Below are 17,274 nucleotides of genomic sequence, written 5' to 3' on the forward strand. Positions count from 1 at the left end.
GATCTTAAAGGTCTCTTCCACCCCAGTGCTTCTGTGATTCTCCAGTAATGGACAGCCTTGCTTTTAGCCAGTATTTTCCCTACCCTCACATTCTTCTGTTGAAGTCACAGGGCTGACCCAAATAATTTAAATTATTCACACTTACAAATAGGGAGTGTTAAATTGAAAACATTTTATTTAAAAAATGTTACAAATAGGACAATACATATCAGGTTAAATGAGAGATTTTTAATTTATAATCATAACTTAAACATAAATTAAAAGAGAGTCTCATTTGAAGACTTTTAACAGCTAAAAAAACCCCATACTTTCAATACATAAACATACAAATCTCAATCTTCCATTTCATTTGTAAACATTATGCAGGCATGCAATCCTTACAAACACTTCCAGTTTAGTTTCAAATAAATTCTGATCAACTGATCAACAGCCAAAGACCTACTCAAGAACAAGTATTTTACAACACATGTACAGTTAAGAGCACAGAAATATCCACAGTAAAAGCTGCTCAAATAAATACATATGTATATACACATATTACGGTACAGAATCCCACAGGGATGAGAATTTCAGATCTTCCTGCTGTGTTCAGAAACCAAAGTACACTGTGTAAGCACTATGGTTCCTAGTGCTGTTATATTTTTTTTTAAAGGCATCTAAATTTTCTGGGATATGCAGCAGAAATCCAAATAATTGCCCATATCACTGCAGGCATATCTATTGACTAGGACATCTGAAAATAAACTGACTTCCACAAACCAGATCAACAGTTTCAAAGCTGCTCAGTGAATATTTTTCCATCCTGATTCTTCTTTTTCTGCAAGCATAACCCCTGTGACTCCAGAGGAAACACTTCCAGCAGGGTAGTAAGTGATGTGAAATAATGCATGGCTTCACCTCACCTCGGTACCTTTGAGTGGAGCAGAGGAGGAACCAGCCTCCTTTTTAGGCAGCAGTGCACGGTTTACTCACCACCTGGACAGGAGGTGGCAAGCTCCCAGTTCAGGGTAACTACATGGCTGAATGTAGGCAGGATTTGGCCACAAGGCCAGAGTTCTGTGTTTGTCTTCAATGGAAATACCAGACAGCTTGAGTTCAAGATTTCTGAATCATACACAAGGTCAATCATCTTGTCAGCAAAAGGTAAAAACATCTGGACAGCTGCTGATTTGCAGGCAGTTTCATTCTCCAGAAATCTGAGATGTAAGTGAAGGTGGCTGCAATTCCTGCGGAGAGAACAAAATTCCTCCATAAATCAGAAAACTGGCAGAGGTTTGTGTTTGCTCTCATCTCAGAGGAATTTTGTATGCAGCAGGTAGCAGAACTGCACAAAAGTGTTCCTAATGCCATTTGCAGCTGGACAGAATGCTAAGCACAACCATCCTTCAGGAGCTGAACAACCATTTCTACAGCAATAAATCCATCAGTCTTGTTAGGAACTGCCATGCAATGCCAAGATGCATATTAGGTGTCCCAAAGCACATATTGCTGTGTCAGCAACTGTACAGCAATTAGCAGCTCTGATTGATTGCTTGTGTGATTAAAAGGAAGAGAATTTGTGAGTGAAGCCATCACATGTGCTTACCTGAAGCACCTGAGTTAGACATTCTCGCCAGCACTTTGGAAACTACCTTCACTGGCTGTTTCCTGCCAGTTCCTATGAAACAAAATTGAAAAGTACTTTAGTGACAAAGGTTTTTATCAAATGGATTTTAGCAAAGTGATGGCAGTGGTTTTTTCATGTTGCTTTTTTGAGACACAACTTACCTGAAAGGAATAAACTTCTTTGCTGCAAGAAGAATAAAAAAAGGTATTAGTATTTCAAGACAAAAGCCCTAATTCTTGTTGTCTAAATATTTGGGGTCGACTATTTTTTTCCTTTTTCAGACGTCCATTCAAAAGCCAAACATGGCATACATGGAGGGTTCTTGAAAACAATTTTGGAATTTATCTAAGTATGGGAATTACCACTTTTTCAACAACCAAGGTGTAGTGCTCTGGAGGTTTTGGGTTTTTTTGGGGTTTTGTTTGTTTGTTTGTTTGTTTTTTTCCACTGAAACCTTTTCAGGAAGATAAATAAAGCAGTGGAGCCAGAGCAAGTGCTCACCTTTTCTCCGGAAGCGCCGTGCAAGCCAAAGGAGGAATGATGCTGTGGACAGCAGAGAGGCAGAAGTGGCTGCTATGCCCACAGAGATGTAGCTGGCTTGGTCAGAGGCTGAAAGGATGAAAAGATTTCAGTGAGATCAAGGGGCACAGGTGGTCTTTGAAGCCCTCTCTCCTTCTCCCCTTTCCTTATGCTCTTCAAGAGGAACCAGAAGTGCAGCTTGTAACACTGAAGTTTTCTCTTGTTGAAACAGGATAGTTCCAGTACACAAGGTAAAAAGCTGAATACTAAAAATTACCCCATCCATTGCCAAACTGGCGAGGCAAGAAGCTCCCTACACCAGGGTCTGTTTCTAACTTCCAGCCTTGCACAGCAATTTGTGCTTCTCTTATTTTTCATGTTGCAGTTCATATTTTAACTCCCTGTGTGCTATCTTTCTCTTTGAGCAATCCTGCTGAGATCAATGAAATTATTCAAGGATTTAAATTCTGTTCAAGCAAATTAAAATGGAATTGAGCTTTTAGGACCTCAAGCAAAAGCATTCCAGGCAGGCCAGGGGTGCTCCAGCTGAGGGCAGTGACAGAGTTCTTACTGCCTTGAATGAGAAGGCAAGGCTGAGCTTCTGTCCTTTGAAACTGAAGCCTCTGAGAGAAAAGCTCTGTGAGGTCTTTTGGCTGAGGAGTCCATCCAAGAAACAATCACACCAAATCAAAAAACCTATAAAATTTTCCACTAAGGACCAGATTTATGAGTGCAGATTTCCCCACAAGGTTCTGTTTGTCTAGAAATGCTTTTTTTCTCTATTCACATGGAAAAAAGCCCATAGTGAGGAATATTTTGTTTAAAAATCAAACAGAAAGAACTAAAATCTGGTTGCAGGGGTTTTTTATATATAAGAAATCAACATTTTCCACCAAGATCTTTTAGGATTTTCCCCTCTTCTATTTTCAAGCATGAGTGATTTTGTTGGGATTTTGAATTCATGGACTTCTCTACATGTTCTAGCTCACTGGTTGCTATTACCACCACTACTACCCTTCCACACCTCATCTGACTAAAAACACAGTGCCACCTCCCTGTGGCTGCTCACAGGCAAAATACCTTCACATGTGGGCAGGCTGGCACTCCAGTTTCCTGAGTGGCTGCACTGGAGAACACGAGAGCCATTGAGACTCCATCCTTCAAGGCAGCTGAAGTGGCAGGAGGTGTTGTAGGTGAACATCCCAGCCCCGTGGGAGCAATCCATGGAGCCTTTCTCAGGAGAGCTCAGTGGTTCACACTGTATGACTGAAACACAAGAAGATATGGTTATTCCTGCTGTAGAGCAATGAAGTATGCAAGAAAACAAATCAAGAGGTTCCAAGCAAACAAACAGTGGAATTCCTATATAATTTCCCATGGTTTGCTTGCACAACTAAGGGCTTTCCTGTCTTTGGTTCAATTTTTTGCACTAGTAGATGTACAATTTATTTTCAAATTTATTTGCAAATTTACAAAGATGTACAATAAATTTTCAAATTTATTTTTATTTGACTTTGGGATGGGAGCTGCTCAGAGCCATGAGTAGGCATTCCAAGGCACGGCTGAAAATATGGGAGCAGAGTTTAGTTTGGAGCCAGGGCCCTACAGGAATATGGATTTCTGTGTGTTCCCCAGTGACCAGAAAACTGCAATTTCCAACAGCCTTACCTTTGCACTTGGGCACCGGCTCTGACCATTGTCCCTGTGCCGTGCACTCCGTGCTGGCTGAGCCCTCCAGCACAAACCCCTCGGCGCACTGGAAATCACAGCGGGAGCCGGAGGTGAGCTCTGCAGGAGCGTGGTCACAGCTCACCGAGCCTTCTGCTGGCCGCGGGACAGCCTGGCACCGCACAGCTGCAGCACAGGGAGCACACAGCCATCAGCACAGGAGCTTCAGGACAGCACCACGGCAGGGCTGGCAGCCCTGGCGGCTCGCTGGGCAAAGGAAATTACCTGCACACGTTGGCTGCTGCCTGTCCCAGGCCCCTGAAGAGCCGCACTGCAGTGTAGCTGGTCCTGTCAGGGTAAATCCCTCCTCACAGGTGAACTCGCAGGTGGTTCCCCAGGTGAGCTGCACCGAGGGATGGGAGCAGTTCACAGCTCCGTGGGCAGGCATTTCCAAGGCAGGACAGGTCACAGCTGAAAGGCACAAGAGACAGCACAGAGCTTAGCTTGCAACAAACCATTAAAAGTTTTTTTTCTTTTCCGAAACTTAGCAACACATCCACTAAACAGGAGCAGCTTTAGAAAGGGGTCTACTTTGCCACCATCTCAGAAACCAGACAGACAGAGAAATATTTTTAAATGGGATACTGGCTCTTCAGGCAAGACTTAATTCATCTGCAGGTCATGACAGCAACTATTTACAATCCAAAATTTCCCTACTTTGACTGCTGCTTGGAGAAATATTTTGAAATGAGAAACTGGCTCTTCAGGCAAGACTGTTAATTCATCTGCAGCTCATGACAGCAACTATTTACAATCCAAAATTTCCCTATTTTGACTGCTGCTGAGTGACCTTTGTTGCTTTTATTTGCTTAGAAAAATATCTCGTTCTAAGCCAAACACCTCAGAAAATGATTCCTACAGTCAGGAGTAACTGGTCTGTTGAGAGCAGTCTCACAGCTAGGTCATCTCAATTCCCTGTTTCCACCTAAGAGTTGGAAAAGTCTTTCCCTGCAAGGAACAAGGCCAGAACATTCATCCTACTCATTTCACCTCCTCAGGATCAGAGACCTCTGTGCTGAAATAAAATAGCAGCTACACCACGTAATGTGTTACAGAGGAATTGACCAAACTTCCATTTGTACCTACTGCCTGAGGTGTGCAGTGCAATGCAACAAGCTCACCTTTGCATGCTGCAAGGGGGGCAGACCAGATCCCAGAAGAGGTACAGTGGACAGACTCCAGTGCAGTCAGCTCATAGCCCTCCTCACACTGCACTTTGCAGGATGAGTTGTAGCTGAAGTCCCCCAATGGATGGTGGCACTCGAGGCTTCCATGATCAGGTTTCTTTAGTGAATCACAACCCTTAACTTCAAAGAAGCACAAGAAGGTACACAGTCAGTCTCTTTGGCTGAGCAGGTAAATCAAGAAGCCAAACTGAACACTAACTAGCATGAATTAGTCAAAAAGCAGGATGAAATAATCTTACCAAACTCGCATTCAGGCCCATAGAAGCCAGGGTTGCAATGGCAGGTGTGGTTGTTGATAGTCTCTATGCATTCTCCATGGCCACTGCAGAGAGATGGGTTGCAAGAAGCTGGAAAAAAAAAAAAGAATAAAGAAAATTATGAAAGAATCAACAACAGCCACTAAGAAAACCTGGGTAGCACTTTGTTTATCTTTCTGACACTAAACAAGTTCTTTGTATAGCAAAAGAAAATCAGAGGGTTTGGTATTTAGGATTATCCTCTCATTTCACAGCAGAATTTCTGAAATGCACACCTTTTACAGACTAGCTTACAGCAAAAGGATTCTGCTGGCTGGAAACTCCAAGACCACTTGTTCTGAGGTAAATATTAGATGAAGTTAAACAACTCATCCCAGCCACCACCTCAGCTCCCCAGGGTCACACTGGAGTGACCTTTATCACTCTGTACCTGTGTAGCACAAGGCGACCTTCTTCTTCTCACACTGCTCATCGTTCCATTTGCCATCATCCTTCCCTCTTTTGATGTAGATCTCAACGCAGTCCTCGTTGTTCCCTTTGCCATTTGGCTCCCCTGAAGCCCAGTTTCTTGCTTCTTCTGTCAGTTCTTTGTTAGTTCCAGTCCAGGTCCACACACCATTAACTTTTCTGATTCCAATCCAGTAGTAACCCGGATTGAAGGGTAAGAAGGCATTGAGATGCTTGATTTCCTCCTTGTTCTGGATGGCAACCAGGTTAGTATACTTCTTTCTGCACCACAGCTCTGCTTCCCTGTAGGTCATGTTTGTGTCTGAATAATGGTATGTCCACCCATTCACCCCCTGCAGCACTGTAAGTCCTAGAATGAGAAGATATCCAAAAGTTGGTGTCTGACTTCTCCCCTCCTCTCTCTCTAGAAGAGGACATTTAAGCTCTATAAATACTGCAAATTTGTCAGTATCTGACAAATAAAAACTAGTGGTAATTATTTTATAAACAATCACCTGGCAAGCTTCAAACCAGGCAAGTCAGCTTCAAGTACAGGACTTCAGCCTGTACTTGACTTCTGATCAAACAAAGCTTTGAGACTATAGGAGCCAATTATGGCTTTGACAGGCAAGCAGGGAAAATGTGCCATTGCATCCAGAGGTTCTTCTGTGTGAACACAGCCTCAAGTTAATTAGGGCAGGTTCAAAAATTCTCTTTGATGCTGAGCTCAAAGAGAACAGTCACACTAATATTGCCATTCCACTAATTTTCTACACAGACAAATACACACTTACCATAGGTAAGAAGAGAAAGGAACTGCAAGCAAATCATGTTTCTGAGAGTTTTCTCTATCTTTCAAGCAGATGGCTATGAGAAATCAAAGAAACACATTTGTAAAAAACAAATGAGTCAAAAATCCATATAAACTACTGTTATGCAATTTTTGCTATGTACTTTTAAACAAGTAGAATTTCCACAAATTATTAATTTAAAAACTGTTTTTAATATCAAGATACTTTAAAATGTAAGCAGTTTTTAAGGAAGATGAACACAGATTTCCAGTTCTCCTTTAGGTGGGCAGTGAAACAGAATAGCAGAGACCATTTCTACTCACATTTTGTAGCTGCAGTGTCCTGATGACAGAATTCCTCTGCGCTGCTTTCCAGAGACTGTGGCTAAGTGGATGAATTCAGCCTTGAAAATCAAGTTCAGCTCCAAGTGCCTGGACTCTGAAATGCTCTGCCTTTTATTCCCTCAACCAGCCTGTCCGCCACGAGACTGGAAATTCCGCATGGAAAACAATTTCTTGGAAAATCCCAGGATCTGGGCCTCCCACACGTCAGGACGGATGTTTCCCCTTGCCAGATTAACCCTCCCAGAGAGACGCGCTGTGCTGACAGAGTGCCAAGTGCCACATGACCAACTTTTACTGACAGAAACACACAATTCCAGGATATCAAGGAGGAGGAGGACGACAATTAGATGGAATTAAATGCATGAATAAGCAGATTCCAATATTTCACCTGGCATGTTTTGCAGTAAGGAGGTGTCAGTTCTGATATGTCGGTAGGAAAGGCACCAACACTCAAAGCTGGTTAACCAAGCTGGATAAAAATGGGAACTGCAGTACAGGACAAGCCCTTCCTTATGGATCTCAGCTGTGCAGAGCTCTCATTTGTGGTCAGGTTTGTCATCCCCTGTATTGCTGTAACTCCTCACAATCCAGGTTCACTTGTAGCAGTCAAGCTTGAAACGTGGACCTTGCTTCGAAGAGTCCTTGGGCCATAATCTTCAATGTCCTGATCTCAACAGAGTTACAGCACCTGAACAGGTGCATAATATAATATAATATAATATAATATAATATAATATAATATAATATAATATGGACAAGGCAATACCCTAGGAATTCATGCACATTTATTGTGTATACCCCAATTAATTATACTGCTGCATAAAGCTTCACTGTTATGGATGGGATTTAATGAGGCTGAACGTGCAAAGGACTCAACAAGTGCTGGCAGCAATAGGAGGGCACAGGGTAGCACCTAATTCATATCTGTAAAGCATAGTATGAGTTTATACAGGGCATGTTGGAGCTCTGATTTTGGAGGCTCAGCCTGTTCTTGCAGAATAAAAATCAATGGCTTCTGGATTCCAAGCTAACATCAATGGTATCACCCAATTTTTTCACAAAAAAAGAAAGATCTGCCAAGTAGCCAAAGATCTCTGCCCATCAGAGAAATTATCTCAGAAAAGAACATGGAATAAAGAGTATGTTCTAAAACAGCCTCAGTTACTAACAAATCTGGAGAGTTGACTGGAAATTGCAACAAAGTCTTAGGAAGCAAGTCATTTACTGAAGAGACTGAGGATTAAAAACAACACACTGAATATTTGTAGGCAGAGGAACACTTCCTAGCAGGCGTTCACACCTGCTAGAAAGTGTTCCTCTGCCTACAAATATTCACAGGAACACTTCCTAACAGAGCTAGAAACACAAATGGACAATCAAGAAACTCTGGGAAGCTGAGGTTAGCTTTTGGCTGCTCTGAGCAAGCCTTGCTTAGAAGCAGCAGACAGCCTGAGGCTTCCAGGCAGCATCAGAGCAGGGCTGCTGTTTATTTAGCCTCAAACTGGCAATGAAAACTCGTCCTGTTTGCCAGCCCTTCTCTGCTAGGAAGCTTTACTACCTGAAGGACACAGACAGCAGCTCGCATTTTAATGCACCTGTACAGCACGTTATGAAGCAGGGCCTAATTTTAACACTATTCTACTACAAACTAATGTTAATCAGTCTTGATAGGGCAGGGGGGTTTTTTTGTTTTTTTGTTTTTTTGATTTGGGGGTTTTTTTGTTTGTTTGTTTTTTTTTTTAATTGTCTTAAACATTGATCAGCCTGTTACAACTGTATGCACAGAAAATTTATAGACAACTCCAGGAGAATTTTTATGCTCCCAGACACCCAAAGGCAGAAAATGCTACGCCTTTTCCTGGAGATTCCCTTTCTCAAGTCATTTAATGAGCTTCCTACTGGTAAGCACTCATCCTTGTCATGGCAGAAACTCTGAAGAGAGCTCTGAGGAAACTTCATCAGAATTCATTTGCCAGTGGAATCTCCGGAGGAAGGAAGGGCTTATTTCATAGTTTAAAGCAGTCTTCCTTTGCAGGGGCTGTCTGAGACCTCTTGTCTGCAGCAGATAAAGAAAGCCCCACAAAAAATAACAAAACACCAAGCTTACAAGCAATATGCTTGTAAAAACTCCAGCCTAAAAAAAGACTTGTTTCTTTTTGTTGGCTGTATTCCCTTGTGCATCATTGCCACGGGGCTCTTTTTGGTTTTTCCCAGGGAATTCTGCTATCCACTGATTATATTCTTATTTCCCTATAAGGTACTGGAAGATGAAGGCAAAATTTTCAGGAAAAAAGAAAGCCTGAAAATCATTCTCAAAACCCCACAATAGAAGTTAAAACCTCATTATTAAAAGTCAAAGGCACTTAAAAATTTCAGGGGGACTGAGATTCCTATGAGCTAAAGCTTATACTGGATGCTAAACTACATTTATATTTCAGGGAAAATACCTGTGATACAGTTTCTTAGGTTGAATTGGAGATAATCAAGCTAAAAATGCCATTTCTGATTTCTGTGTTACTTATTTATTCTCTTCTCAAAGTTATTTCACATTCATGCTTTTTTAATCTTTTGCCAATTGATTTGGGAATGTAAGATCCTTGTTTCTTGTGCTGTATAGAGCTGGATGAAGCTGTGGCTCTCTTCTTATTCTACAGATGTAGTTCCTTAAAATTAATACAATTCCTCTCTGCCAGAAAAACAGGAGACTCTAACAAGTTTTTAGAAATGTTGAACACTTCCTGTTCCTATACACTCCAGAATTTCATTTGCACAAGTGAAGGCCCAGCTTTTTATAGGGAACACTCCAGATCACCTCTTTTCCCTTACAAACAGAGGTGCACTGACAATTATGTAGCCAGAGCTAATTTTCCAGTTGAAAGGTTCACTTAGGAGGCCACCATGAAACATAAGGGGTTAGAAAGGGCTATATAAACATATTAGGAATAAAACAAATAAAATCCAGCCAGGTCTGCCATTTAAAGGACAGCAATTGACAGAGGACATGCCAAATGTTATTTCTTTGTATATCAAGGAAAGTTAATATTCACTGCAGTAGTGTGGGAAAAGAGAACAGGTTGGATTATGGAGTGAAGACTGTTTAGGTTGGTTACAACCAATCAAGCTACAGTTAAAAGATCCAAACCCTCAGTAATTAACTTTGAGAATGAGCAAGAAGGTGTAAAAAGGTGGACAAGAAGCAAATATTGCCTCTCTGTATCTGAGAAAAGAAGATCAAGGTAATTAGAAGCCGGGCCTTCCATGTGAGCACCTAGAAAAGACACTAGAACATTGAAAAATGTTAAAGAAAACCATTGAAAAATCAGCTAGGCTGTCAAGAACGGCTGACATTGATGTGATTGATCTGTTCCTGGCAGATCAACCTGGCTTGTGCCTCAAGGCTCTGTCAGTAATAAAGAAACAATAGTGCACTGTGGTTTGTTATAATTAAGATTTTTTTATATCGTCCCATGAGACATTCTTATGAGGAAACAAGTGAAACAATGCTTAGCTGAAATCACCATAAAATGAGCACACAAGGGACGGAATCACTACTCAAAGGGCAGATTTTCAAAGAGCCCTGTCTGTCCAAGAGAACTCTTCTATTCGCACCCCACTGTAAAAAGGGGTGCTGGAGGAAAGAAATCTTTACAAACTTCTAAAACCCAAAAGGTGTTTTAGAGAACTTAGGAGGCACGTGATCAACAAAGATTCACATCCACTTGGTGCATAACAAGTAGTGGTGGATTGATTGGTAGGACAAACTTTCAATTAAAAGTTTTCCAGAGGCCATGAATTGCTAAAACATGGCTTTTGTAGCATGGGTTTTGTAGAAAATGCCTTTCTGTTGGGAAATTCTGAATTTTTGTTTGAGAATAATTTTTTTAGTATCTCCATCAGTATCTCAAGAAAATTTAATGCAGTGAAAATTCATTTTGCTTTATCTGAAACTCTGTTGGACTTGAAGAAATCACAAATCCAAGACAAATACAGAATGTGGTGGGATCCCAGGTAAACAGAGTATATAGATGTACATTAGTATATATAGAAAAAGACAGAGATTAATTTCCCACGTCCTTTTTAAAGACTGGTTCTTTATCTACAATATTGCATCTGCATTTACATATCAACAGACAAAAAGAGAGCTTTAAGTGCCTCTGAGTAATCCAGTTCCATCTCTCCCAGAAGATAATTTCGTCATTCCTAAATTAAAACACTTGATAAGTATTTATTTCAAAGTGCTTTGCATAATGGACTTTTGTCCCATGGTAAAGAGTCATAGAACCACTTGAAATTTTGAAATAGTGGAACAACCTCCAGCTTCACCCACAGCAATACTAGGAGAGGAAAAGTAAGAGATTTAGCCAGCCTGGAGGGGGGAAAAGGAGTTCTAGTGCCAGTAGTGAAGGTGTTTCCTGTTTGGAGAGGAATATGCAACACTTAATTCTTTAGAAATTAAGAGACAAAGGGTTTAAAGCACAAGTTTTCCCTGAGGTCCAGATAGGAAGAAAAGATAATTTCTGAAAACATACTCATCCCTCAGCCTCTGTGTCTGATTAAGTGTGAATAAGGTAGGCAATGCAACAGCTAAAAAGGCAGGACAAAGACATTGGAATTTCTCAAGGCTGCCTAAGGCAGTCTCCACTCTGTCTGGAGTGGAACCCCAGGAGTCAGAAAATCTTATCTCCACTTGTCTTTTCGGGAATTCTGATGTGACTCATAGTGCTCAATTTCCTCCAAACAGGCAAAAATACACATTGAAGAATTCAACCTGAGGCTGGGGGTCACTCGCACTGGCCAGGTGTGATTCAGAGCATTGAAACATGAAACAGAACCAATGAGGAGAGGAAACAACTCACACCTCAAGCCAAGATAAAAGTAGGACTGGCCTTAACATCACACACTGGCTGCCTGCAAGTGGGACTGATCCCATGCAGAACTTGATTCTTTTTAATTCCACTGTTGGAATATTGTATTTGCGGGGTTCCCAGATGAAGGGAAGAATGATGAATCTGACTCCATGTTCTTAGAAGGCTAATTTATTATTTTATGATACTATATTATATTAAAGAATACTATACTAAACTATACTAAAGAATACAGAAAGGACACAGACAGAAGGATAAAAAGATAACAATGAAAACTCGTGACTCTTTCCAGAGCCTCGACACAGCTTGACCATAATTGGCCATTAAGTCAAAACAATTCACATGAAACCAATGAAACAATCACCTGTTGGATAAACAATCTCCAACCACATTCCAAAGCAGCAAAACACAGGAGAAGCAAATGAGATAATATTGTTTTCCTTTTTCTCTGAGGCTTCCCAGGAGAAGAATCTTGGGCAAAGGGATTTTTCCAGAAAATATGACTGCCACATCGGAAATTGTGGCAGAGAAGCTCTTGCAGCCTTGCCACCCTTCAGGTACAGATAGAAAGAATAAGTATATAATGCATGCACTGGCTGTTCATTTACTGTCCAGCTCTGTTCCACAGCCGCCCCATGGTCTCAGCAGGGAGATGTCCCAGAAGTGACACTGACAGGAGATGCTGGCTCTGAGGAACAGCACAGATACAGCTTTTGGCAAGTGAGAGGAATGAGAGCAAGCTTTGGGATTAGGAGATAAGTAGGTGGTTGAGGCTGTAAAAGTGGTCATCATGAGATACAGTTTTTGTTTTAGATTCTTTGCATAGCTCCTGCCTAGCTCTGTTCCATTAAAATATTGTGTTAACTTATCAGAGAGCACGTGAGCTTATCAGCAGCACTGGATATCTGACATGACCCACCAGTCTTCATTTGCTGTATCAGGAGGAAGAGGCTACAAAAAAAGGAAGGAGATGCAGCAGCTTCACTTCCTTACTAATGCATTTCACCATCAGTTTATGGATTCCAAGCTTCAGGTCTGTTCTCTTCAGTGCTCAAGTTCAGCTTCAGGTACATCATTTTTACACATCAGTGGACACAGTATTTAACATTTGAGTCCTTACCTACAGCAGTAGTCAAGAGCAATCATTAAATACAACATTCATTATAACAAATACAACAATCATGAAAGGTCCATCACCAAAACTACTGCAATTCTGTGGTATGAGAACTTGCCACAGGGTATCTGAAATCTTCAAGGCAGAAGACCAAAGCACAAGGAACAACCACACAGCACTGAGGAGTAAAACTTGACCCAAGAACGGCCATCAAAGTGTATCATTCATACCACTTTTGACTTTTCTCAGTCAATAGACCATGAGAGAACAGAAGTTGAATTCTCTTCTTCTTGAGTTCAAGAAGACTCCTTAAATTAAGGATTCTTTTAGGAGCTTTTTTTTCCCCACAACCATACCATCTATGAATTATTCAGAGAAAGAAATTTATTTCCATCAGCAGAATAGCTAATTACTTTTTAGGACAGGTACCCTTAACACAGAATCATTAGTGAAGTCTACTTTAATTGCTGCATAGAATTGTTGTTTCAAGAACAAAGAACTCATCACTAACATTGAAAGCAATTGTGTTAAATTACTTAATTTTATCACTTCCCAGACAAGAAAACCCCAAACAAACTGGCGCCACAAGACCTTTTAACGTTCCAGTTAACTGCTACCAAGAAAATTAGGACTTCCCTTATTTCTAGGGCTTGAAAACAATACTTTAACTTTTCCAACAAAGATTTTGCACTTCCAACACTTTTAGATTTCTTGACTCATCAGGAAAGATGATCTGTCACCTATCCTGAAATTGTTGCACTTTTATGTTTGAGCCTAAGAAGAGATCCACCAAGTGGATCTTCTCAAGTGCTGAGCATGTACCCCACCCAACAGACCATGTTAATAATCCTTAAATGTTAATAAATGGTTGTCAAGCACTGGAACAGCCTACCCAGGGAACTGGTGGAGATATTTAGGTGCTTGGGGACATGGTTTAGTGGTGAATTTTGCAGTGTTAGGTTTCTATTTGGATTCTGATCTTACAAGGCTTTTCCAAACAAATGATTGATTCTGTGGTTCTGTATTTATCCTTCCTGGTGCATACTAGTTGTGGTTTACCTTCTCATTTTTCAATAGGCATTTATCCATCATTTACAGTCACCTGATTGCAATCAGTAGCAGAATCTGGTTATTTGGCCCACAGAAATAATATCACTTTCATAACAGGTATTGTATCAGGAAGAGAAGGAATTGACATTTACCAGCTATGAAATAATACTGGGCTGGCATACAACATTCTTACTTCAGGCACTTCAGACACTCAGTTAAGATTACAGTTAATATAAATCCCCACAATGGGGGTACATAAATACAGTGGGGAAGCTACCCTAGTCTCAAAATAAAATGAAAGATCCAGATTTATGCCCACTGGAAGATAAGTAAATTAGGAGTGCAGATGCTCTATATCCTCTAGGGCCAAAGACAAAGGTTTATCTAAAGGTTAAGTCAAAGGACATAACTTCAATTGATATCCAGAATTATGCTAGTAAGACTTCATATCATTACACTCCCCATCCATCATCTTCAATCTGATTTTTTCTTAGGAGCTGCAATCCCAGTACCATGACAAAGGAAGGGCATGGTTTCCCTACCGAATGCCTCCAGCGCTAAATCTACCAATCAAAAACCCCTCACATCTCTACTCCATGAATGCAAATGCGTGAGCTTCTCCTGAAGAAAGGCAGCTGAAAGACCTGTCCTGATATTCAGGATGTCACATATCCCACATAAATGAACTCTGATCAATTAAACAGCTCATTCACACTGTTTGTCTCTGCAGACCACAAAGGAACAGCTGGGCCTCAGGAACCATCACCTGCACACTGCTTCCATCCTGCCCCTAACATATGGTGCAAGGCATGGACAGTGAGAGCAGGGAAGGACAACCAAAGGACAGCAGAGCCTTGCAAACAAACCTAGAGAGATGTTCATTGAACAAAGGGATCCTGTGTGGCATTCACATTCTCTGAAAAAATCCCTTCACCCAGGATTTTTCTCCTGGGAAACTGAGAAGCCTCAGAGAAAAGGAAAACAATTCTTCTCTCATTTGCTTCTCCTGTGTTGTGCTCATGTGGAATGTGTTTGGGGATTGTTCACCCACAGGTGATTGTTCCATTGGATTCTGCTGTGAGTTGTTTTCACTCTTTGGCCAATCAGGGCCAGGCTGTGTCAGGACTCTGGAAAGAGTTACGAGTTTTCATTATTATCTTTTGAGCCTTCTCTAAGTATCCTTTCTGTATTCTTTAGTATACTATAGTATTCTTTAATATAATATAGTATAATAAAATAATAAATGCACCTTCTGAGAACATGGAGTCAGATGCACCATTCCTGCCTTCATTGGGGATGCCCTGCAAATACAACAGATTCTGGGCATGTCCTGTGTTCTCTCACTTCAAACATGAACAACCCTGTGACAGGCTGGTGATATTTATGATCATTCAGAAGGAGAGCCAGGAGAATGACACCTCCTGGTAGGAAAGTCCAGGCTTTTCAAGGAATAGATACATGCCATGAGGTCCCTTCTAAAGAAATACCTCTCCAGAAGCCTATTAGGAACTTAGGTTTAAGCCTGGGGAATAGGAAGCAGCTAGGAAGGCTCAGAAAAGTAAAGAAGGTGCTCAGAAGTTTTCTGTATATAGACAGATACACCTGGTAAAAAAACCCCAAATGGATTAAAAAAACCTTTTGTGAGTAAATGTAGACCAGAAATTAGAGGGGGTTTTTAGCCAGCAGAGCAATGGGGTTATAAAACTGCCTTCTATGAGGAGCAGAACAAAACTTGGTTTTCCCCAGATCTTGTTCAGTTTCTGAAAGAGATCATTATTTATCAAAGCAAGATATGAGGGGTCCAGAAAAGGCCCTTCACAGATGCCCAAGATGTTAATCCCATGAGAGATAATGTTATTATCCTGCATTTGTTCTGGCCTCTTTGCTAATCTGAGGAGCTGCTAACCAACAGCTGTAGAAGAAGAATCTTTAATAAATCCTATTAAACTGAATGGGCCAAGCAGCAAAGAAGACCTGTGATCTTTGATGTCCATGGCAGAATTGACAACAGTGCATTTCCTTTGCACAAGTGTATTATGCATTCTTCTGATCAATCCCAGGGTTACTCAAGCTCTGGAATAAAAGATAAATTTGCAAGTACAGCTAAACATTAGCCTTCATTTTACTTTCTTTGGTGTGTGAGGGTTACGTGTGATGGAAAGCACCTACTTCAACAGCCTTTCCTTAATATTTTCCTGTAATACAAGCATGGGCTAAATGTATCCTTACATCTTGTGCTCTCTGTCAGAGAGCTCAATAAAAGGAGAAATTTATACACCTGGAGTTAAAAGTGATTGCTTCCCTTTTCCTGATTCTGGGAGCCTGGATTGATCCAATGGCTTGAGAGAATCTCATGTTGAGTTTCACTGCAGCAGAGTGTGATGTTAACAGCTTTACAAAACAGTAACATTACTTTTCTAGTAATTTGCCATTTAGAGTTTAAATTGCTAAAAAAAGAAGATGTTTTGGCATTAGGATACTCCTGGCTCACAGGATCTGATGGTAGGAAGGACATAAATGGAGCAATTTTAGTCATTTGGGTGCAATCCAAATCCTGCAAACTGCAATGCAAAACAAGACCCAAACAATGGTTTTTAGGATTCTGCTGCAAAGAGACAAGATGTCGCTTGACCAAATAAATTTAAAAAAACTAAATTTTTTCAGAAAATAGTGCCAAGCCTGGGACAAAAGGAAAGTCCCTTTGAGCAGTTCTGTTGGAGACAGGCTGTGTCTGGCTGAAGACCCGTCACCCCATGCCATCCTCTCTGTACCCCTGAGGCCCACAAAGTGACGCACCAACAATTCCCACCAACAGCGGGGAATTTTTGTCTGCAGCCTAAAAGCCAACAGGAAGCTCCTATACCTGGGGTGGCATAGGAAATACTCTTGGATAAAATGGGTGCTTGGGAAGGGAGAAGCATTACAGAGAAATGGACAAAGCTCTGCTGGGACTATTACTAAATCACAAAGTTATCTGCTCAAACTCGTGTAGGGTGAAGCCTGATGTCTGTCCTCCTTGTTGAGAGAAAATTCCTTTCAAGTTTAGCTTCTAAGGTATGCCACAAGTATTTCCTTTGCCATCCTCACCACTATTGTTTGCTGCTAGTTCCTTTCGTGCATCATAACTGAAATGGGGCAATAAAGGTTTTCACAGCCACGCAACAGACTTCTGTGCTTGAGGAAATGAAGGAAACCATTCCAGTGAAAAAGAAAAAACAGAGTTCATGGAAACAAGCTTCCATAACGCTTCACTAGCACAGGATAAATCAGAACATGAGATATTAGGGTAGATTGGTAAACAAAGTAACCAACCACAACCTTCCTAAATTACTGGAAATAAACTTAAAGCACTAATCCCACAGACCT

At 41.0% G+C, this 17,274-nt stretch overlaps 1 protein-coding gene across 2 annotated transcripts; it reads right to left on the reverse strand.

The window, feature by feature from the left end:
• Positions 1 to 218: 218 nt before the first annotated feature.
• On the reverse strand, positions 219 to 6,992 carry SELE (selectin E). 2 transcript variants are annotated; one of them, XM_039730283.1, is made up of 12 exons: positions 6,859 to 6,992; positions 6,539 to 6,611; positions 5,728 to 6,114; positions 5,280 to 5,387; positions 4,975 to 5,160; positions 4,079 to 4,264; positions 3,794 to 3,979; positions 3,206 to 3,391; positions 2,108 to 2,215; positions 1,768 to 1,789; positions 1,586 to 1,657; positions 219 to 1,226 (listed from the first exon to the last, which is right to left on the reverse strand). In XM_039730283.1, the coding sequence occupies exons 2-11, from the start codon at positions 6,573 to 6,575 to the stop codon at positions 1,600 to 1,602; spliced, it is 1,464 nt and encodes a 487-aa protein (XP_039586217.1). In that variant the 5' UTR covers positions 6,576 to 6,611; positions 6,859 to 6,992; the 3' UTR covers positions 219 to 1,226; positions 1,586 to 1,599. The 2 variants fall into 2 exon arrangements, 1 of the variants encoding a protein (XP_039586217.1); XR_005629966.1 differs by lacking the exon at positions 219 to 1,226 and having other exon boundaries at positions 1,626 to 1,657; positions 1,768 to 2,215.
• Between the last annotated feature and the right edge of the window lie 10,282 nt (positions 6,993 to 17,274).

The sequence above is a fragment of the Passer montanus genome, unplaced genomic scaffold (genome assembly GCF_014805655.1).
Source record: "Passer montanus isolate IOZ18808 unplaced genomic scaffold, ASM1480565v1 scaffold71, whole genome shotgun sequence".
In the NCBI taxonomy this organism is placed as follows: Eukaryota; Metazoa; Chordata; class Aves; order Passeriformes; family Passeridae; genus Passer; species Passer montanus.

Bases quoted from the DNA above. Each gene is read 5' to 3' on its own strand.
- SELE (XM_039730283.1), bottom strand. From the start codon at position 6,575: ATGATTTGCTTGCAGTTCCTTTCTCTTCTTACCTATG. The intron at 5,388-5,727 runs GTACAGAGTGAT...TTTTTTTTCCAG, and splicing joins GGTCGCCTTGTGCTACACAG to CTTCTTGCAACCCATCTCTC. The intron at 5,161-5,279 runs GTAAGATTATTT...GCTTCTTTGAAG, and splicing joins TGGGCCTGAATGCGAGTTTG to TTAAGGGTTGTGATTCACTA.